Raw genomic sequence first — 24,489 nt, forward strand, 5'->3', positions numbered from 1 at the left:
TTGATGCAGGGTGAAGTAAGCAAAGCCAAGAAAACACTATAAACAATAACTACAATAATGTAAATAGAAAGAACTATACACCAAAATTCAAAAATAATATAGCAAAATTATAAAAATATGATTCAAATGAAGATATGAAAAGGTACTCCCAACCCACACTTTTATGAAGACAGAAGATCCCCAGGTGTTACATATTTGACATGTTTTTTGGACTTCTTCAACATATTAGTCAGTTGTGCTGATTTTTTTTTTCCTCTTTAAAAAATACTATTTGTTATAATGAGATGGACCTCTGACAGGAAGAGAGAAGAATATGAGAGCTAACTATGATGGCATAAGAAACAGACACGATTAAAAATTTACTTTTTAAAAAATAATCAAGTATCTGGTAGGAACTGAACGATCAAAAGAAAACAGTTGCAGGGCTGCGGGCGGGATCGTCCACGTTAGAAGGTCACGGGACTAAGGGATATTGAAGATGGGAAGGCTGCTGTGGCAGCACCTCAGGGGGGCTCTGTCACTAACACTGGAACTCCTTGAGACCAAGCTGTCCTGATTAGTGAATGCAAACCAACCTAAACCATCATAGCTAGCTAGTTTGAGACTGAGCTTTACTTCCATACACCTCACATACATATCTTGCCACTTACCCTATCTGCGCTATGGATATCCCCCCAACCCCAAACTCACAACCCCTTCTTCTGAAAACAAAAAATCAAATCAACGCTACCTACCACTGCTTCTAGAGATGGGATGCCAATCAAGTGGAGCACAGCTCCACTCACCATTTTTAGGACTCTAGACCAAAACTCCCTTCTTTGGAATATTTCCTTCTATGTATTGTATCTCCTTTTTAGAATGTAGGCTTCTTCAGGGTAGGAACCGTTTTCACTTTACACGTGAGTGTGCATATGTGTGTGTGTGTGTGTGTGTGTGTGTGTGTGTGTATGCTTAGCATCTAGCTCAGTGCCTGGCACACAGTAAGCACTTAATAAGTACTTTTTAATTCACTCATTCAGACAGGTTTTCTCTACCCATTGATCACAATTAAGTTTGTAAGTACTGATGCTTTTCAGTGGTTTATTTGAAAGCAGTTTATTAAGCACAATGTATTAACCTTTAAGCTTTATATATAATTAATCTATAAAAATTCCTCTTGTTAATAATTTATATTTTAGTCATTCTCTAGGGTCAGATAGGAATAATGTACAACTTCTACACTAGAAGTCTGCATGCAATACATCTACCAATAAAGTCAACGTGAAATTTTTTAAAATATCTGTTGTACTTAGTTGGAAATAAGTTTTAGAATAGTAGAAGAGCTAATTGACTTGTAAAGCACTGACACCAGACTGTGGTAAAGTGGTATAGAGCTTATATATAACAACTACACAATTCTAATACCAAAACCAAAAATGCGAAATATCTAAACCTTTAGGAACAATTTTCCAAAAAAAAACTACAAAATAATCGAACAATACAGTGATTAAAAACACAATGAGTAGTCTGAGAAACAGTTCAATTATTCATACAATATAATACAGGGCTCACAATAGTCCATGAATTGATTTCATAATTAAAATTAGCTGATTCATTACAGAGAATAAATTACCACAACCATCAGCCAGAATTAAAATAGGGGTTTTGTGGCTGTTTGTTAAAGAGCCCCAAACATACTGACATAAGATCAAAATCTGGTCTTTACATTTCAATGAAAGAATACATGAGTATATTCATTAAGCAGTCCTAAATAAAACATTCCCTTTAAGGATTATGAATTATAAATATCAAGGGATTCTCTGGTTTATCATTAAAGTACAGTCAGCTAAAGCAAGGGGAGTCAAAGCTTCTAAAACTCTAGACTGCAGCCCTGAACTAGATTAAAACTGGGAAGTATTTAACAAAATAAATAAAAATATAATATGACATGGATAATGTTAATTTTTTGATATGCCCCAAGGCAAACCCTTTTTAATATACAAATGATCCCATTCCATCCCATCTTCTCCTGCAGACTGACCCCTCTATATTATCTCTACTTTCTCACTTATTTTAAGGTCTCTCTGTTTACTGGTTGCTTCACTACTGCCTACAAACCTGTCCATGTCTCCCCCACTCCCAAAAAAAACCTTCACTTGATCCATCTAATACCTAGTCCTTTATCTCTCCTCCTTTCTGTGGCTAAACTCCTTGAGAAAATCATCTACAATGGGTCAATCAATAGACATGTGCCAGGCACTGTGCTAAACAAAGGGTAAACAAAGAAAGACAAAACACAATTCCTGCTCTCAAGAAGCTCAGTCTAATGGGGGACATACCATGCAAATAACTTTGAACAAACAGCAACATAAAGGATAAATTCAAGCTAATCAGTAGAGAGAAAGAACTTGGATTAAGAGGGAATGGGAGTGGCTTTGTGTAAAAGGTAGGATTTTAGCTGGACTTAAAAGAAATCCAAGGAAGTCAAGAGGTAGAGATGAGGAGGGAGATATCTCACATTTGGTAAACAGCCAAAAATGCCAAGTGTCTTGTTCAAGAAAGAACAAGGAAACAGTGTTACTGGATCACAGAGTAGTACATGGGGGAAGGGAGCCTAAGGTGTAAGATGGTTGTTGTTCATCCTTTGTTTTCAAAGAGAACCAAAGACACCACAGAGTAACATCTTGACTCAAGAACTGGATTTAAGTGAGACAGAGTTGCACAAAGTTGTCAGCCTCACTCTTTCAAAGTCCAAGGATAAGACAAAAGTCAAGATGACTGGTAATGGCCCAGAATGCAGTGGTCGACCCCTGTGGTCTATGATGTGTGACGAAGCTCTAAGCACTCCACAGCACCTGCTTCTGCCACCTTCGTGCCCTTTTGGAACAACTGTTCTCATCTGCACGGTCTGCAGGGGCAAGTGTTCAAATGTTTGGCATAGACATTGCCCTAACTCACAGATTTGAGGCCTGTTGCTTGCACTTTTAAGGGAGGACTAACTAGTGTGAGGGTTTACCCAACCCTTTTCAGGGCTATTCATCCACCTTTGGGGTCCACTTTCACCCAACTCTTACCTGTGGCTCCAAGAAGCTGTAGCATATACAGTGAACACAAAAGCAGTTAGACATATGAAGAAAGAGACAGAGACATCTACCACTTTCTCTTATCAAATAATAAATTTCTTATATTTTGGCTCTTTAGAAGATTGCCACTACAACCATTTTCCTTGCTCCATTAACATATTAAAATTTCTCAAGGTCTACAATATTTATGTGACACATTAGTAAGATAAATATCAGTTTAATAATAAAATGACAATATTATTTGGCATGACATTCACAAAAATAATCAAGGAAACTGTTTATAACTATCTACTGTTTGATAAACCCAAAGACTCCAGCTTCTGAGATAAGAGCTCACCATCTGAGAAAAACTGCTGGGAAAACTGGAAAACAGTATGGCAAAAACTGGGCAAAGACCAACATCTGACACCATATACCAAAATAAAAGTCAAAATGGGTACATGATTTACATATAAAGGCTGATAATATAAACAAATTAGGGGAACAAGTAATAGTCTGTCAGATTTATGGAGAACAGAGGAATTTATGATCAAACAAGAGATACAAAACATTAAGAAATGCAAAATGGCAAAAAAAAAGATGCAAAATGGATAATTTTGATTACATTAAATTGAAAAGTTTTTGTACAAAGTCAATGCAATCAAGATTAGGAGGAAAGCGGAAAACTGGGAAAGAATTTTTACAATTACTGTCTCTGATAAAGGCCTCACTTCTAAAATATATAGAGAACTGAGTCAAATTTACATGAATACAAGGCATTCCCCAATTGATAAACGGTAAAATGATATGAACAGGCAGTTTTCAGAGGAAGAAATTAAAGCTATCTATAATCATAAGGAAAAATGTTCTAAATCACTATTGATTAGAGAGAAGCAAATGAAACCACTCTGAGGTACCACATCACACCTTATCAGATTGGCTAACATGACAAAGCAGATAAAAGAGGAAAATGATAAATGTTGGAGAAGATGTGGGAAAGTTGGAACACTAATACATTGTTGATGGAGTTGTGAGCTGATCCAACCATTCTGGAGAGCAATTTGCAACTATGCCCAAAGGGCAATAAAAATGTGCATACCCTTTGACCCTATAATAATACCCCTTCTAGGGCTGTGTATCAGCAATGCCATATTCACAATGCCTATAGAGATTACAAATATGCTGATATAATTATCCATCACAAAATACATCAGGTTTGCCATTTGGGGAAATAAACTAGAAAATTTATTAAGATACCAAAAGACTGAGTCCCAAAACCAGAAAGTGAAAGCCATCAGAGTAGTTATGATATTGACACAGGTAGATAAAGTAAAAAGCACCCACATTCTCAAGCCTTTAAAACAGAACAGGCTACCTCAGGCAAAGGTCCTCCTCTCCCCACTCACAGCAACCACCCAGCGTCCTGGAAGAGCGCTCCCAGCAGCTCTGGCCCCTGGCAGTCCTCAGCAGGAGTCTTAACTCAAAAAAAAAAAAAAAGGCAACTGCCACCAACTGCCAACCACAGGACCGTTAGCTCGGCTTTTTTTTTTTTCTTGCTCTGCTATGTCAGCACGTCCATGGGGCATGGGAGATCTTTAAATCCCATAACCCTTACAGGCTGTAACCAAAAGAGATCATAAAAATGGGAAAAGGACCCACATGTACAAAAATATTTATAGCAGCTCTCTTTGTGGTGGCCAAGAACTGGAAACTGAGGGGATGTCCATCAACTGGGGAATGGCTGAACAACTTGTGGTATATGTATGTAATGCAATGCTACTGTATTATAAGAAATGATGAACAGGCAGACTTGTGAAAAATCTGCAAAGATTTATATGAACTGATGCTGAGTGAAGTGAGCAGAAACAGGAGAACACTGTACACAGTAACAACCATGATGACTAATTTTGATAGACTTAGCCCTTCATGGTAATGAAAAGACCTAAAACATTTCCAAAGGACTCATGAGGGAAAAATGCCATCCACATCCAGAGAAAGAACTATAGAGTCTGAATGCAGAGTGAAACAGACTATTTTCTTTTTTTGTTTTGTTTTTCTTTCTCATGGTTTCTCCCATTCATTATAATTCTTCTACACAACATGACTAATGAGAAAATGTGTTTAACAGGAATATATATATATAGCTTATATTGCAGGCCATCATGGGGAGAAAGGGGGGAATAATTTTAAAGTTATGGAAGTAAATGTCGAAAATTAAAAATAAATATTCAATTAAAAAAATAGAAAATAATCAAGGAATAGGTTGGAATTTTTGTTGTTTTTCAGTCATGTCCTATTTTTTTGTGACCCCAAGGACCCATAGCACATCAATATTGTGCAAGAGGTTTCTTGGCAAAGATCCTAGAGTGGTTTATCATTTCCTTTTTTTTTTCTTTTTGGAGGGCAATTGGAGTTAAGTGACTTGCCCAAGGTCACATGGCTATTTTTTGTGGTAAGTGTCTGAGGTCAGATTTGAACTTAGGTCCTTCTGACTCCAGGGCCAGTGTTCTATTCACTAAGCCACCTAGCCACCCCTTATCATTTCCTTTTTCAGTAGAAAAAGTGCCCTGGGTCACATAGCTAGTAAGTGGCTGATCAAATTTGAACTCAGGTCTTCCTGACTCCAGGTCCAGTATACTATCTATTGAGCCACATAGCTGCCTCAAATTAGATCTTAAAATACTATACACACACACATGAATCAGAAGAGGAAATCATCAATTAATATATTAAAGTCTTATGAAAAGTTATCTTTCAGTGGTTCAAAGTTCCACATCATTGCAATATAGGAACAAATTACATAAAATTCATAATGTCTTCCACAAAAACACAACTTTAAGTAAAGTACATTGGGGCAGTTAATGACAGAGAAATGAGGTTATAAGAGATAAACAATTTATCTAGATAAAGAAACATGAATGCTAATATAATTAAGAAGTTTAGGGAATGCCCATGTTTGTATTTTTTTGTTGTTGATTTTAAGATTTCTTCCCACTTAATAGCATTTTCTTACTACATATAAAGATAATTTAAAATATTCACTGTTATAAGATTTTGAGTTTCGAATTTTTCTCCCTCCCTCCCACCCCACTCCCTGAGACATCAAGCAATCTGATATGCATTACATATGTATAATCATATTAATCATATTTCTACATTAGTCATGCTGTGGAAGAAACAGGGGGGAAAAGGGAAAAACCACAAGAAAGGAAAAAAGTAAAAACCGTATGTTTCATTCTACATTCAGAAACCAGAGTTCTTTCTCTGGACTTGTATAGCATTTTCCATCATGAGTCTTTTGGAATTTTCTTAGATCACTGCATTGCTGAGAAGAGCTAAGTCTGTCATTGTTGATCATCGTAAAATGTTGCAGCTACTGCGTACAATGTTCTGCTAGTTCTGCACACTTCACTCAGCATCAGTTCATGTGAGTCTTCCCAGGTTTTTCTGAAATCTGCCTGCTCATCAGTTCTTACAACACAATAGCATTCCATTATATCCTTATACCACAACTTGTTCAGCTATTCCCCAAATGATGGGTATCCCTTCAATATCCAACTCTTTGCCACCACAAAAAGAGCTGCTATTGAAATTTTTGTACATGTGGGGCCTTTTCTGTTTTTTATGCTCTCTTTGGCATACAGACTTAGTAGTAGCATTGCTGGATCAAAGGATATGCACAGTTTGGTAGCCTTTTGGGCATAGTTCCAAAGTGCTTTCCATAATGGTTAGATCATTTCACAACTCCACCAACAATGGAATACTCATATTTATGGAGTGAAAAGAAAAAAAAAGTGTATTAAGCTTAAATTATAGGGTCAGAGAGGTAAGAATAGAATATAGTGTTATGAAAAGCAAAATGGGAAGCTATATCAAGAAGGTAGAATTAACAGTGTCAAATTGATGAAAAAGAAAGTGAAAATATCAATTGTGACAAGGTCTTAGAGGTGAAAGAACGGGATGAAAAGATGAGATCAACAGTTAACAGTAGAGGGATTAACGTTATCAAAGAGAAAGGTAATTTCATGGTAAGGAAAATACATATACAAGAGCTCAAAACAATTTCAGCAAAAGTACAAAGTGATAATCTGCTCAAAGAGAGCAATACAGGGAGAATGTAGATACCAAGGTATAAAAACATTTGGAATAAATGATGTGGGGAATGTGACTGTGAGTCAGCAAGAGAAAAAGGATAGGAATATAGGAAGCTCCAGGTTAGAAAATATACATTTGAATAATATTCAGCATTATTCCATTTCAGCAATGTGGCTTAGAAAGAGAAAGAAATTAAGTCTTACACACACACACACACTTATAAATATATATATATACACACATACATGTGTGTATGTACATATATGTGTTTGTGTGGTGTATATATACAGTCACACATAAACATATACACATATGTAAAGTATGTGTTTGTTAAGACACCAGAGACATTAGGGAAAACACAAACACAAAACACAACAATCTCCAACATGAAGCTTATATGGAAGTCAGGGAGAATGTGTAAGGAGGACATATACTGGCTAGTTTAATAAAAGTGTGATGGGCTCAAAGTGAAAATCCAGACAAAATGGTGAATGAGGAGACTGGGATAAAGTACTATTGCTAGAAACTCAGAAGAGGGAGAAAACATTTTCAGCCCAAGGAAGACTACATGGAGGAGCACATGGGCTGAGAATGTATTCCAAGCACAAGGGAAGATAGACCGTGCAAGTGGCATGGAACCAGATAAAGTTGATCTAACATTACAATTTTGCTATACTATGTGGAGAAATAATATTAAAGAAGGCAAGCACACAGGCCAAGGGTGTGGATGGTATTCCATTACAGACAACACAATCTGTGTGTTATTTTTGAGACAGGAGGGAAACACTCTAGGTTTTTAAGCATGGGAGGTAACATGGCTAAAGTTAAGCAATAATATTGAGACAGGGAGTGGTAGCCAATAATGTATTGCTGCAAAAAGATCAAGAATAAAGACTAAGTCTTTCAGTTCTAACAATCTAACAAGTGGGGTCACGTGTCTCTGAAATACCTGAACTCCCACCAACGAAATTATGCACCAGAGAAAGAGTAATCACATCTAAATTCAGAAAACAATCAACTACAGAATTCTTGACCAGGTAAAATCCTTTCTGAACTAACACCAAAGAACAACAATAAGTGCGCCCATTCAGTACCCCTTTCCGATCAGTCTCTACAGGCTAGATAGATGCAGGAGCACAAATAAACTCTCATAGGCTTGTAGCTATTGCTCACAGAGGGGTTCTCTGTAATTGCAAAGGAGGCAGCGGTCCTCTTCCTTGCAAATGTAATTATTTTTAAATTGAGTGTGTTGAACTGGTGATGTCTCTGGTACCTTTCTTCTAACATTCTATATACTAATATTCTGTGCTTAAAAATGTCTCCCTACTTTATGTTTTACCTTTTACTGTTCTTAAGACCTTTCAAGCCCTCTGACTTTATAATTCTATCACACTAGCGACAAAACAAAATATTATGTGATAGGACTAAATATTGCAACTGACAATACTGTCTGATCATCTAATTGAACACACAACACATTTAAGAATTAATATATTTTATTAATCTCATTTGATAGCTCAAATGAATTCATTGTTTTCTTATATACTACAAAGGAATTACCATAAACTACTGCTGAGGTTTCTCCACTGTAAAATGAGGCAATCAAAAATGGATGATTACAAAGATCTCTTCCTGTTTTAAAATTCTAGACTCCAAAATCCTGTTACTCAAAACTCCATCTACAATTATCTATTTTCTAGCTGTACAACAATAATATTCCCTTGCTGCAGTATCTTATCTCACAGAGAACAAGGGTGAATTTCAAGAGAGACATGTGCCCAGAGCACTTGAAACTACTGATCACTTTCTACTCCGAGATACTGTCTTCTCTCTTTTCTTTTTTCAGCTTTAAATTCTGGTTTCTTCCCTTTAGCCATTTTACAACCAGTCTCTGTCATTCCTGATTTGAAAATGAACCTTCAAACTGCCCAGGAAAAAGTAAGTCACTCATCACTCTCCTACATGTATTATTTCGCCCTGTTGAAGTGTAAGTGGCATGATATCACATATTATCTTGTTTTTGTATCTGTATTCCCCTAGTGTCTAGGGCTAGGCACACAGTAAACACCACTTTATTTTTTCATTGAAAGACTATGAACTAACACAGAGTAAAGTAAATAGAAGCAAGAGAACATTAAAAGAACACTAAATTAAAATTAAAAGAATACTATGACAGTGATTTCAAAAGTTTAAGAAGTGATCCTCTCATATTTTTAAAGTTTCCCTCCTCATTTTTCACAAAATTTTCAGATCATATTTATTCAAATAAATTAAATATTACAATTTTATAATGCAAAAGCAAACAAATATATAATACTACTTTTAAATATACAGTATTTAAATATTCATAATATTTAAAATATATAATGTTCAATATAAAACACCTATTTTCCTATACTTGTGTTAAAAGGATCATAAATTTATAAGAGACTTTTCTAGATTATCTAGTCCAATCTCTTTTTTTTTTCATTTTTCAAATGCTTTATTATCTTCTGATTTACATCATTCATTTCCGCCAGATTTTGAGTAACAAATTTTCTCCCCGTTTTTCCCCTACCCACCGCCCCAAAATAGCAGTCCCACAGGATATCCCCTCCTCCAGTCTGCTCTCTCCCATATGTTTTCCCATACCCCCTTCAACTTTTCCAGTAGGGCATGGTGGATATCTATGCCCCAGTGCCTGTATATCATTTCCCAATTACATGTAAAATAATATTAATAAAAATATACATATATTTTTTAAATTTGATTTTGAAACTTTGAATTCCAGATTCATTCCCTTCCTCCCTAGTCACCCACCCTTACTGGGAAGATAAGCAGTTCAGTATAGCTTGTACATGTTAGTCCAATCTCTTAACTGTATAATTGAGGAAATAGAAGCCAAAAGTGACTTGTCCAAGATCACACAGAATTTCAACCCAGATCCTCTACATGCAAATTCATCACTTGACACTGCAGCATGCCACCTCTCAAAAGCAAAAATAAGAAAGTTACAGAGAAAAGCACTCCAAACCTTTAAAATCTAGAGACAGTTCACAATGGGACTAGGACAGAGGGAAATGGGAGTAGTAAACCTAACCCTCCACTTAACACACAGCAGGAATTATCAAGTCCTTAGTTAACTGTACCCCTGTCTAGGAGGGCCCCAGAAATGTTCATCACTAGGAGGAGGGGTTGTAAAACCCAGTAATATGAAAAGGCAGGCTAGCAAAACTGAAAGGTAAGCTATGAGATATCCCAATATATGAACAACAATTTCCCCTTAAGACCAGGGTCATCAAGAGTAAAAGATGGAGACTCTATCAGGAGAGTGACAGAGTACAAGCAAATAGTTGGTTATACCCAGACTTGCCAGTCCTTAAATCCTACTACACCTGTCCCAGAAATTATATTATTCACATGTGTATGCTCCCACATCCCACCTAATTCTGAGAAATTCACCATGTTTCATTCACTTGTAATGACTCAAATTTGAATGTTTTTATTGGGGAAAGTAACTGTAATGATATTTGTAATATGCTTCACAAATATCAAAACCATATATATGATAGCTAATAACTGTGTAATGATAACAAAATCATCCAATAATTTTGTCCCTTGTTTTGCTATACTCAGCTCAACAAAGGATGAGGGAGGAAATTCCCATAGTTTTGAAAATCCTATATTTTAAAAATGCCAAATTTTAAGTATCTGTTATGACAAATCTTGGCCATGAGAAACAGATAATCAAACACAGCTCATTGATTCAACTAGCATTTATTAAGTACCTACTATGTGCCAAGCTCTATGCTAAGCACTGGAAATACAAAGAAAAGCCAAAGACAATCTCTGCTCTCAAGGTACTCACTATAATGGAGGAGACAAGATGCAAATTAAGTCCAAGGTACATACAGGAAACAACTATAGATAAGATATATTCAAGATAAACTGGCAATAATAAACAAAAAAGAAAGCATTAGAATTAAGAGGAGTTGGAAAAGTTTCCTTTAAAAGTTGAGGTTTTCAGCCAGAACTTGAAGTAAGCCAGGGAAACCAAAAGGCAGAGATATGAAGATGAGAAAACATTCCTGACATTGGGTGGGGGTGGGAGTAAGCCAGTGACAATCCCTGAAGTACGTCAAGCATTTTGTTCCAGGAAAAGCAAGGAGGCAGATATCATTGGATTACAAATTATGTGAGTATAAAGTGTAAGAAGACTGACATGGAAGATGGGGAGCTAGGGGAAGGAGAAACAAGAGGGTTGGAGGTTATGAAAGACTTTGTACATCAAACAGAGGATTTTACATTTGATCATGGAAGTGATAAGGAGACACTGGTATTTGCTGAGCAGAAAAGACACATGGTCAGTCTCCCTGTATTTTAGGGAAATCATTCTAAAAGCTGAGTGGAAGATGGAATGGTATGGAGAGAGACTTGTGGTAAGGACAGCAACTAGCTTTGCAACAGTCCAGGAGTGAGGTAAATAGGACATTTAAGCAAATAAAAGGATCTCTACACAATTTCCTGAGAGAAAAAAATAAGAGAATTAACATAATAGGTTTCATACTGTCAAAAGGCAACAAAAACGAAAAGTCTCTGTCGGACATTTAGCCAATCACCTTATAAAATGTCATAGCATTTGTAAAAAGGCTACAATAAAAGTAATTACAACCTTTGTACCAACAGCTATTACAAAAGACGAAGTGGGAAAGAAACTTTGAAAAAAAAAAAAGAAAGAAGACTATCAAAATTAAATCAACGTATCTAGTGACACTTGGTGATTTGAATGCAAATATGGGAACATGTAAGTACAGTGCAAAATGTTAGAAAATATGAATCAGAAACAAGAAGTAATAAAGGACAAAGATTTATAGATGACATCAAAGTCTTTGGCATATAATGAATACTTTATTCAAAAAAATAAAGGGGCACTGGATATTTCAAGTACCATCATAAAAATGAAAATGATATTTTAATAGACAAGAAACAACACATTACTTACATGAAAATTATTCCTCTATTGGCTCTCATTACAAAATCAAACCAATGTCTCATTAGAGTAAAAATCAAAATTAGTACAAAGCAAGACGAGAAATTAAGAAAAAATACGAAATTGAAACTCCAACTAGACCTATTTAAAGAAGTAATTGCTCGGGTGGCCAGGTAGCACAGCGAGTAAGAGCACCGGCTCCAGTGTTGAGAATACCTGGAGATCGAATCCCGGGCTCAGACACTTAGCACCCACCCAGAAACACCTGGCTGTGTAACCATGAGCAAGTTACTTAACCCCAATTGCTTAGGGGCGGCCAGGTGGCTCAGCGAGTGAGAGGATCGGCTCCAGTGTCGGGATGACCTGGATCAAATCCGGGCTCAGATACTCAGCACCACACCCAGAAATAATAACTGGCCATGTAACCTTGAGCAAGCTACTTAACCCCAATTGCTTAAAAAAAAAAAAAAAAGAAGAAGTAATTGCTCTCTAGAAAGGAAAAGAAGTCATTGGGAAATGAAGGTAATACAAAAAAACAAAATAAAATATTTTTTTTAAATTACTGATGACAAAAATGGCACACAGAAAGAAGAACACATATGTTCTTAAACCTTCCTTTATATACATAGTAATTCTGTGACTCTATAGAGGTCACTCAACCTTGCTGTGTCTCAGTTTCCTCATACTTAAAATCAGCATAATAATAGCATCTACCTATGAGGATTGAATCAAATAATATTATATATGTAAAAAGTCAAATAAGGTAATATATATAAATATGTTATATATATAAATATGTTATATATATATATGTATATATATATATACAATGAAATAGGAGACTTTCAAATTTTGCTGATGGAGAGACTAGAGATTAACAGAAAATCTGATCTTCAAATATAAGATTCAAGAGAAGCATAAAAAGGTAAACAAGAAAGAAAAAAAACTATTTTCCAGTAAAATGTTTATATCTCTAGATGGGAAGATGATTCCTCTAACTCTTAAGAACTGTATATGTTATTAGGGCAGTTAGAAGGGGTATACACAGAGAGAGTGTGGACATAACTTGACTTTGGTGTAATGACATAAAAAAATTAAGGAGTGAAAAAAGGATTATACTGAGAGAAGAGGAAATAGGGAGAGAGAATATGGTAAATTACATTATGTGAAAAGGCACAAAAGACCAGGGAAAGAAGGGAGGAGGAATGAGCATCACATTCAATTCAAAGAAGGAATAACATACACTCAGTTGGGTATAGAAAATTTATCTTACCATATAAGGAAGTAAGAGGGGAAAGGGGAAAGATAAGGGAGGGGGGCTGATAGAAAGGAGGGCACATTGTGGGAGCGATGGTCACAAGCAAAACACTGGTGAGGGGGGAAAAGGATGAAAGGAGAGAGAAAAAACTTCACCCCTTAATTTTTAATATTTGAAGATCAGATTTTCTGTTAATCTCTAGTCTTTTCATCAGCAAAATTATGTTAATTCTGTTAATCTCTACTCTTTTCTTAGGTATCTTACACATGTATACACATATGCATGTACACATACATATACATGTATACACATATACACACACTCACATATATATTTATACACACATACAGCCTCCTATATATACATACATATATATGTATGTATACACATATATTCCCTTCAACCATCCACATACTGAGAAAAGTGTCATGAGTTACAATTATCCTTTTTCCATGTAGGAATGTAAATAGTTCAATTTTAATAAGTTCCTTATGATTTCTTTTTCCTGTTTACTTTCTCATGCTTCTCTTGCTTCTTGTATTTGAAAGTCAAATTTTCTGTTCAGCTCTGGTTTTTTCATCAAGGCTGCTTCAGTATTAGGAAAACTATCAGCATAATTAACCATCTCAATAACTAACAGAAATCACAGGATTATCTCAATAGATACAGGAAAATTTTTTAGCAAAATACAACACCAATCTAATAAAACACTAGAGGGTAAAGGAATAAATGGAGTCATCCTTAAAATGATAAGTAGCATCTATTTAAAACAATCACCAAGCATTTTATGTAATAAGGATAAGTTATAAGCTTTCCCATGATCAGGAGTGAAACAAGGATGTCCACTACCACCATGGTTCTTCAATATTGTACTAGAAATATAAGCTTTAGCAATGAGAGGGAAAAAACAATTGAAGGAATTAGAACAGACAATGAGGAAACATAACTATCACTCTTTGCAGATGATATGATGGCATACTTAGAGAATCTGAGAGAATCAACTGAAAAGAATATTTGAAATAATAGCAAAGTTGCAAGATATAAAATAAACCCACATAAATTGCCAGTATTTCTATATATTACCAACAAAGCTCAGGAAGAAGTTTTTGAAAGAGAAATTCCACTTTAAAAAACTGTAGACCATATAAATATGTGGGAGCCCTTCTGCCAAGACAAACCCAGGAACTACATAAACACAATTACAAAACACTTTTAACACAAATAAAGTCAGATCTAAAAAACTGGAAAATATCAGCTGCCCTAAGTTAATATAATAAAAATGACAATTCTACTTAAATTAATTTACTTATTCAGTGCTTTAAAAATCAAACTACCAAAAAAAATTCATCTGCAAGACCAAAAGGTCAAGAATATCAAGGGAATGAATTTTTTTACAATGCAAAGGGAAGGTAGACTAGCCATACCAGATCTAAATCTATATTATAAAGCAGCAATTATCAAAACTGTTTGGTATTGGCTAAGAAATGGAGTAGTGGACCAGTGGAATAAGTTAGGTACACAAGACACAGCAGTAAATTACTACAGTACTCTACTGTTCGATAAATCCAAAAGACAAAAACTACTAGGAAAACTGAAAAACAATATGGCAAAAACTAGGCATAAGACCAACATCTCACACCCTATACCAACATAAGGTCAAAATGAGTACATGATTTAGACATAAAGTGTGATACCATAACCAAATTTGGAGAGCAAGAAATAGTTTACCTATCAGATTGAAGGAGAAGAGAAGAATTTATGACAAATCAAGAAATAAAGAACATTATGAAATGCAAAATGGATAATTTTGATTACATTAAATTGAAAAGATTTTATACAAACAAAGCTGATGCAACAAACCAAGATTAAAAAGGAAGCAGAAATCTGAGAAACAATCTCGACAGTAAGTGTCTCTGATAAAGGCCTCATTTCTAAAATATAAAGAGAACTGAGTCAAATTTATAAGAATACAGGTCATTCCCTAATTGATAAATGGTCAAAGGATATGAACAGGCAGTTTTCAGATGAAGAAATTAAAGTTATCAATAGTCATACAAAACGATTCTCTAAATAGTTATTAAATAGAGAAATGCAAATTAAAACAACTTGGAGGTAGCACCTCACACCTATCAGATTGGCTAATATGACAGAAAAAGAAAGTGATAAAATGTTGGAGAAGATATGAGGAAATGGAAACAAAGATGCATTGTTGGTGGACTTCCGAAGTGATTCAATCATTCTGGAAAACAATTTGGAGTTATGCCAAACAGGATATCACACTGTGCATACCTTGTGATCCAGAAATACCATTCTAAGTCTATTTCCCAAAGAGATCATAAATAAGGGTAAAGGACTTACATGTGCAAAAATATCAACAGAAGCTCTTTGTATGATAAGAAAGAACTAGATATTGAAAGGATGTCCATAAATTGGGGAATGGCTGAACAAATTGTGATATATGAATGTAATGAATTACAATTGTGCTATAAGAAATGATAAGCAAGCAGATTTCAGAAAAACCTTGGAAGACTTACAAGAACTGATGCTGAGTGAAGTGAGGGGAACCAGAAAAACACTATACACAGTAATAGCAACACTGTAAAATAACTAATTATGATAGACTTTTCTCAGAAATACAATGATCTAAGGCAATTCCAAAAGGCTTATGACGGAAAATGCTATCCAATCTAGAGTAAGAATTATGGAATATGAATGCAGATCAAAGGATCCTATTTTTACCTTTGGGTTATTTTTTCTTTCTCGTAGTTTTTCTTTTTTGTTCTGATTCTGCTTTTACAACATGACTAATGTGGAAATATGTTTAATATGATTGTACATGTATAACCTATATCAAATTACTGGCCATCTTGAGGAGCAGAAAGAAGATGGGAGGGAGAAAAAAATTTGGAACTCAAAAATCTTATAAAGGTAAATGTTGAAAACTATCTTTACGTGTAATTGCAAAAAAAAATATTATTAAACAGAAAAAAAAATAAAAGAAACCTTGGAAAAAGACTTAGAAGCCATTGCCAAGTGCATTTTAGGATGAAACTGGAACTTGAACAACAAATAGAAGACAAAAAATTAGATATAAAGCAATAAGATTTTCTCAACAAAGGCATCTGTCATTCTACAGGAGGGGGATCCAGAAGAAAGGCCAAACTGAAGAGGGATTCCTTATAACAAGGTGCTCCAGCTGCTCCTGTTTACAGATGACACCATTGCTACAACATTACAGAACCTTCTGAACCATCTACACAGGAAAAAAAAAAGGTATATGAAAGACGTTTATTGTCTAAACCATGACATGAGCTTAGATGTACAATGTCAAGAACTCATTCATCTATATCTATTGTAGAGGTAATGCAAGGAGACAAGCTGGTCCAGGAAACCAGAAAAAGAAGGGTTCCCTGAATTGCCTTTAGGAAACTGCAACACTATTTCTTTCATACAAATAATGATTTAATATTAGGAAATTAATTATACTTAATCATGTAAAAATAAAAGACAAAGCCACATGAATATATTCAGTAGATGCTGAAAAAAAACCTTCAACAAAGTACACTAACTTATGCTAAAATTCTTACAACGACACAAAAGAGGGTGATATTTGAGCATGATAGAGAAGTATCAAAAATTAAAAGCTAAAATTATTTGCAATGTAAAAATATCAAAGCTTCCCAACAAAGTCTTTACTTAAAAGAGTTGTAGAAATTCTATCCATAGCAAAAAGGCCAGAGAAAGAAATTTAGATAATAAACATAAAGACAAGACAAAGTTATCTTTGCTACTAACATGCTACTTTTCTTTAAAAATCCCGGAGAATCAACAAGTAACTCATTGGGACAATAAATTCACAAAGATAACAGGACACATAATAAACCCCTCACAATCATCAACATTTCCATAAGGCAATAACAAATCTAAGAGGATATAACAGAAGGATCATTTTTTTTTTTTTTGAGGGCAATTGGGGTTAAGCGACTTGCCCAAAGTCACACGGCTAGTAAGTGTGTTAAGGGACTGAGGCTGGATTTGAACTCAGGTCCTCATGAATCCAGAGCTAGTGCTCTATTCACTGTGCCACCTAGCCAATCCAGAAGGATCATTTTCAAGGAACTACAAAACACATGAAATATAAGGGAGTCAATCTACCAAAGCCACTTAAAATGGATACAATCACAATATACTTCTCAAAGAAATAATAGATGACTGAGTACTCATAGTAGGTTGTGATAGTAATGGAATATAAAGATTCCCCTGTATTGGCTTGATTTTCAAACTGATTGTGTTAAAACCCAGAGCTTGTTAATCCCACCTGTGGGATGGACTTGTTGACTTGAAAAGAGAGACACGAACTGGGAGGAGCTGGTGACGTAGATTTGGAGAGACACAAGAGAGAGGCAGAAGAACTTTTTGGAAGAAGTACCCTCCTGGAGGCAGAGAGAGACTGAGAGGATTGCTGAGGGCCACTTTGAATTGCCCTGGGCTTTTGAGACCTGCCCCTGGAGCTGCCAAGGACTGAGGAGACATGGCTGTTTTGCTGGTACTTTGTCTGTCTGTTTTGATGCTGTTTTGCCAGATTTGTCCACTGGTGAAGGACAGTCCTGTTGAAGAAGTTCTGGAGCCTGGCTGTTGGTTAAGAGCTCCTGAGACTGTCCTGCAGACAAAGTGTGAATACTGTCCACTGGCGAAGGACAGTCCTGTTGAAGAAGTCCTGGAGCCTGGCTGTTGGTTAAGAGCTCCTGAGACTGTCCTGCAGACAGAGTGTGAATACTGTCCACTGGTGAAGGACAGTGCTATTGTTGCAGGGGTCTGGGAACCTTTCTGTTGGTTGAGAGCTACTGAGACTGTCCTGCAGACAGAGAGTGAATACTGTCCACTGGTGAAGGGCAGTGCTGTTGTTGCAGGGGTCTGGGAACCTTTCTGTTGGTTCAGAAGCCCTGAAGAAGGATTTTCTTGTTGTATGTTTACAGAAATCCTGGGAGAGGGTTTTGCTAATGTTTTCAGGGGTTCTAGGACTGTTCTGCAGACAGAGGATGAATTAATGAAGAGACTGGCAATGTATCTTGTGGCCTTGCTAAGCCTTGTCTCCCCAGGAACAAAGATTGCTGAGAACTTGCCTCATGTCAAGATGAAGAAAAGACTTCCATTTGGGTATTAAGTGCTGTGCTTAAACTTGATGTAACTCTGGGGTAGATTCAATTGTGATCCAGGGGTGGGGAACTTTTGACATTTTTGTGTTCTATGGTTGAACAAATGAATGTACTTTACTTATGTTTGGAAACTAATCTCCATTTGAGAAGAGGGGTTTTGTGATGGACTAAATGAAGGTACAGCCTAGGGGTGGAGCAATACTTAGAACAGGGACTTTGTAATTGATTGAATGAATGGAAGGTCCTTGGGTGGGGTAGTACTTGGAGATTATTAAATCATACTTAGTAAATGCTGTATTTTGAATGATGTCATATTTTGATCTTCTCTGTTCTTACTTTGTCACTGAATAAAATGGAGAGCACCTATGCTGGTATTTTGAACCTTGGGAAGTTGCCTTTGCTTGGCATTACATTACATAGGTCCATATGAATATGATAAAAATGAATTAAAATACAAATATACACATTTACGGTCATAGTAATCACCAATGACAATGTTAGATAAAATCAAAACAAAATTCATTCAGAGGAACTAAAGGTCTAGAATCATCAGAAAAATAACAGGGAGAAAATTAGGAATGTATATCATTCTTGTTCTCAAATTACAATATAAAATAGAAGTTATTTGCTAATGGTCTTTTTAAAAATGTACTCCAGTAAAAGAGATTGTATAAAAAGTATCAGAAAAATACTAAACTCAAGAACTCTATTCAATAAACTAGAAAACATAAGTTACTTGACAAAGAATCATTGAGAAAAACTACTAAAAAAAAACCTGAGTACAGTTTGGCAGGAATATAGAATATATGATATATAGAGAAAAAAGACAGAATATAGTTTTGGCAGGCTTTGACCAGCATTATATACCATATAGCTTAAAATCAAAATGGATATACAATTTGATTATTACAGGTGATATAAAAAAAATTATAAGAGAATTAAATCAGGTACTTTTTACAAGTATGGTTGAGGAAACAATTCTTAACCAAAGAAGGAATGAAGGTAATCACAAAAGATAAAGATAACTTCAATTACCTGAAATTGAAAAGCTTTTGTGGGAACAAAATTCAGTGGGAATAGAGTAAGGAAAATAATTGGCTGGTGGGGGGGGGGGAAGAGGAAGGAGCCTTTATATCAAGTATCTGCTAAGTGACTAATGTCTAAGATATATAGAGAATTAAAATAATCATAAATGCCCAAAGACTATTCTCCAAAGGATAAGGAGCCAAAGAACATGGAAAAGTCTTCAAAAGGAGAATTACAAAGTATAATAAAGAGAAATCACTATTAATAAAAGAAACACACCTCCAGGAAGGAAAAAAACCCTGAAATTCCCAGTCATGCCTATTAAAATGAGAAAAATAGCAAAAGTTTGGGAAACAATATTGATGAGGCTATAGGAAGACAGGCAATCCACATGTACTGTGAAACAGATAACCATCCTGGAAACTTAATTTTTTATTATGCTAAGCAAGTGACCCCAAGAACCCACTACTAATCATGTAAGGCCCCCAAATTCATACAGGGCAGAAAAGCCGAATGTACAGAAAACTATTTAAACTAGAACTTTTTCTAAGAGCAAAAACCTGGGGTGGAGCCAATATGGCAGAGTGAAAACAAGAACTTCCTGGAATACCTGCTCCAACAACTTCTAACACCTGTAAAAAAAATGGGTCTAAAAAATTTTACAGCTACAGAACCCATAAAGAGACAGAAAGAAACAAATCTGTCACTGAAGGCAGCCTGGCAGGCCGACAGGAAGAATCTATCACACAGAGCTGAGAGCCGAGCACAATCCCACCTGAACTGTGCCCGGCAAGACCTAGGGTGGCCCCAATCAGCAGCACAGACTGGATGGAGCAGACTTCAGGAGAGTGCATCACCAGCAGCTGTGGTAGTTTCCAGACTTCTCAACCCATAAACACCAAAGAGAAAGTAAAGGGTCAGTGGGGAACTCTGTTGGAACTGGGGGAGAGAAGAGCTAGGTCAGGCCCCTGTCCCTGTGGCAAGAGGTGGCAGTGGCTGTAGTTGTTGCCTTATAGCTACCTCCAGAGCTCCTGGCCTGCAGATCCTAGGGGGACCAAGCAACCATTCAGAGGATAATTGCTCTTACTTTGATCTGGGTCAAATATTTCCTTCAAAATTAGACTGGAGCAAATGAAAGCTCATGACTTTATGAGGAATCAAGATATCATAAAACAGATCCAAACAAATGAAAAAATAGAAGGTAATGTGAAATATCTTATTGGAAAAACCACTGACCTGGAAAATAGATCCTGGAGAGATAATTTAAAAATTTTTGAACTACCTGGAAGCCATGATCAAAAAAAAGAGCCTAGAAATTATCCTTCAAGAAATTCTCAAGGAAAATTGCCCTGATATTCTAGAACCAGAGGGAAAAATAGAAATTGAAAGAATTCACCAATCGCCTCTTGAAAAAGATCCCCAAAAGAAAACTCCTAGGAGTATTATAGCAAAATTCCAGAGTTCCTAGGTCAAGAAGAAAATATCATAAGCAGCCAGGAAGAAACAATTTGAGTATTGTGGAAACACAATCAAGATAACACAAGATCTAGCAACTTCTACATTAAGGGATCAAAGGGCTTGGAATATGATATTCTGGAGGTCAAAGGAGTTAGGATTAAAACCAAAAATCACCTACCCAGCAAAACTAAGTATAATGTTTCAGAGGAAAATATGGTCATTCAATGAAATAGATGACTTTCAAGCTTTCCTGATGAAAACACCAGAGCTGAATAGAAAATTTGACTTTCAAATACAAGAAGCAAGAGAAGCATGAGAAGGTAAATAGGAAAAAGAAATCATAACAAACATTAAAATTGAGCTATTTACATTCCTACATGAAATAATTGTAACTCATGAGACTTTTCTCAGTATGTGGATAGTTGAAGGGAATATATGTGTATAGATACATATATATGTATGTATATATAGGAGGCTGTACATATGTATAAATATATATGTGAGTGTATATGTGTATACATGTATACATAGACAGAGGGTGCAGGATGAGTTGAATATGAAGGGATGATATCTAAAAAATGAAATTAAGAGGTGAAAGGAATATAATTAGGAGAAGGAGAAAGGGAGAGATAGAATAGGGTAAATTAACTCATATAAAAGAGGCAAGAGAAAATTATCACAATGGAGGGGAAGAGCAGGAAGGTGAAAGGGAATGGGTCAACCTTACTCTCATTGAATTTGGCTTAAGGAGGGAATAACATACACACACAGTTGGGTATCTTAGCTTACAGGAAAGTAGAGGGGAAGGGGATAAGAAGAGGGTTGATAGAAGGGAGGGCAGACTGGGGGAGAGGGTAGTTAGAAGCAAACACTTTTGAAAAGGACAGGGTCAAAGTAGAAAACAGAATGGAGGGGTGGGATAGGATGGAGGGAAATATAGCCAGTCTTTCACAACATAACTACTATGGAAATGCTTTGCGTAACTACACATGTACAACCTATATCGAATTGCTTGTCTTCCCAGTGGAGGTGGGTGAGGAGAGAGGAAGGGAAAGAATCTGGAAATCAAAGTTTTAAAAACAAATGTTTAAAAAATTTTAATTGTTTTTTATGTGCAAAAATAAGAAATAAGACATACTGGCACTGGGTTACAGAAATCAATCTTGCCCTACTAAAAAGTTGGGGAGGGGGATGAGGGAGGATATAAGAGAGAACTGATTTGGGGAAGGGGTTATCTTGGGGTGGAGGGTAAGGGAGAGATGGGGAGAAAATCTGTAACTCAAATTCTTGTGAAATGAATGTTGAAAACTAAAAATAAATAAATAAATTGGTGAGGGAAAAAATCTGGAAACAAAGTAGGTGCCTATGAATTGGGGAACAGTTAAGCTGTGATACATGAGGGTAATGGAAGAAATTTATGAATGTGATATACAGTAAATCATGGAAAGATTTGTATAAGATGATGCAAACTGAAGTAAGCAAAATCAGGAAAATAATGCATACACTGACTACGACAATATAAACTGAAAAAATCACTGTGGGTGGGGATGAGTTTTATGTGGGACATTCTAAGCTAGAGGCACCTATGGAACAGTCAAATAGCAATGTGCAGTTGGTCATGTGACATCTGGGCTCAAGAAAGGAATGATACTGGATATAATCATGTGAAAGTCATCTTCATAGACATAATAGTTGCATTATGAGATCTCCAAGAAAAAGAGCATAAAAAGGGTCAAGGCAGGGAGATAAAGAGCAATTTCTGCCCTCTCTAATCCATGGTGCTGTCTGATTTTACTTGCTATTTCTTTGCTCTAAGCAGTGTTTACTGAGTGGGCAGTAAGGGGCATCTCGAAATTACTATGAAACAAAAGGCATCAATAAAACTTATTTTAGAAAATATTCACTCAAAACAAATTTAAGGCAAAGGGTGAACAAAAAGCTCCACAAAAACCTTCTTGGTTATGGCCTAGCAGCTTCTCAGAGGCTTCTAGAGGGAAATGCAAAAAGATCCGATTTCCACTTGACAGAAACACTGACTATGTTTTTAAACTGCATACTTACCAACTTTAAAATTCACTATCCATCTGTAACCCTCAGTTCTTTGTACTTCTTAGTGACCTTTCATCTGCCTCTTTGTACTTGACAATGTTTTATTGCTACCCAATATCCTTTAGCAACATGGCTTTAAAAAGACTTAGTGTCCTACTAGAATTATTTTATAGACTAAATATCTATAACTGTTTACTTTAAACTCTCATTGAAAGTTCTTATAAAATATAATATGCCTATAATGTTATCAAAAATAGTAACCAAACTGCTGGAAAAAATGCTACTTTTCTAAATAAATAAGCAAAGTTAAAATTAACAGATGTGCTATTTTGAACATTTAATTGATCACTGCCATTGCTTGGGACTACATTTTAACAAAAAAGATCATAAGGGTAAGATTAACTTTTTTAGAATATAGCATGTATTACATTTGTAATTTAATGAAGATCAAAGAATATTAATCAAATTTGCAATCAAAAAGGAAAGATCTTAATAGTTTAATTCTTCTGAATCCTGTCAATAGCACTGTTAATAGACTTAGCAACACAATGGAAATGTGGTGTGAATGAGAATAAACAATCAAGAATGATACCAAGGCTGCAAGCCTACATGAACAAGAAAATCATAGTATCTTTTTCAGTAATGGCAAAATTTAACAGATGAGGAAAGTGAAGATTAGAGACATAAAGTGTCTTGACCACGGTCATACATGTAGGAAATGTTAGAGGTGGGAATCAAACCTATGTAGAGACACAAGTTCAAAGTCCAGTATTCCACACTACAATACACTGTCTTACCATTGCACTAAGAGCTTCTTCCCAATCAGGCCGCTCACGGGGATGAACATTCCTATGGAGCTCTGGCACAAAATCATCTTCTTCTGAATGTACTGAGGACTTCATCTTTCTAGGAGTGAATAAAGAAAAAAAATGCTGTTAAAATCAATATTCCATTTTTCAATTACTTCATTTCAGTCAATACACATTTCTAAGTATGTACTATGTGCTAAATACTATGCTAAGTGCTGGGGTTACAAAGAAAAGCAAAAGACCATCAAAAGCTCTCATTGGGATTCATAGTCTAATGGGGAAATAATTTACGAACAGTTATATAAAAACAAGCTCTCTCTCTCTCTCTCTCTCTCTCTCTCTCTCTCTCTCTCTCTCTCTCTCTATATATATATATATATATATATATATATATATATATATATATATATATGATAAAATGGAGCTAATCTAAGGAAAGCCACTAGAAGACAAGGACTGGGAAACAACACTTGTTGTTGAAGGTAGAATGTTAGCTGGTACCTGAAAGAAGTCAGGGAAGGCAGAGAAGAAGAGGAAGAAAATTCTATTCATGGGAGACAGCCAACAACAACAACAACAAAAATATCAGGAGATATAGTGTTTTGTCTGAGGAACAGCAAGCAGGTTG

At 35.7% G+C, this 24,489-nt stretch overlaps 1 protein-coding gene across 6 annotated transcripts in view; it reads right to left on the reverse strand.

Annotated features, from left to right (window-relative positions):
- Positions 1 to 24,489, reverse strand: part of ARHGAP32 (Rho GTPase activating protein 32) — a 423,257-nt gene that overhangs the window by 233,881 nt on the left and 164,887 nt on the right. For all 6 annotated transcript variants that reach the window (XM_069079883.1, XM_069079882.1, XM_069079885.1 and 3 more), the window contains one exon: positions 23,850 to 23,958. In XM_069079883.1, coding sequence (XP_068935984.1) covers positions 23,850 to 23,954 — 105 coding nt within the window. In that variant the 5' untranslated portion in view covers positions 23,955 to 23,958. The remainder of the gene's footprint in view (positions 1 to 23,849; positions 23,959 to 24,489) is intronic.

This window comes from Petaurus breviceps, unplaced genomic scaffold (genome assembly GCF_028583685.1).
Source record: "Petaurus breviceps papuanus isolate PSGF00001 unplaced genomic scaffold, PetGlider_PUasm1.0 91133, whole genome shotgun sequence".
Lineage (NCBI taxonomy): Eukaryota > Metazoa > Chordata > Mammalia > Diprotodontia > Petauridae > Petaurus > Petaurus breviceps.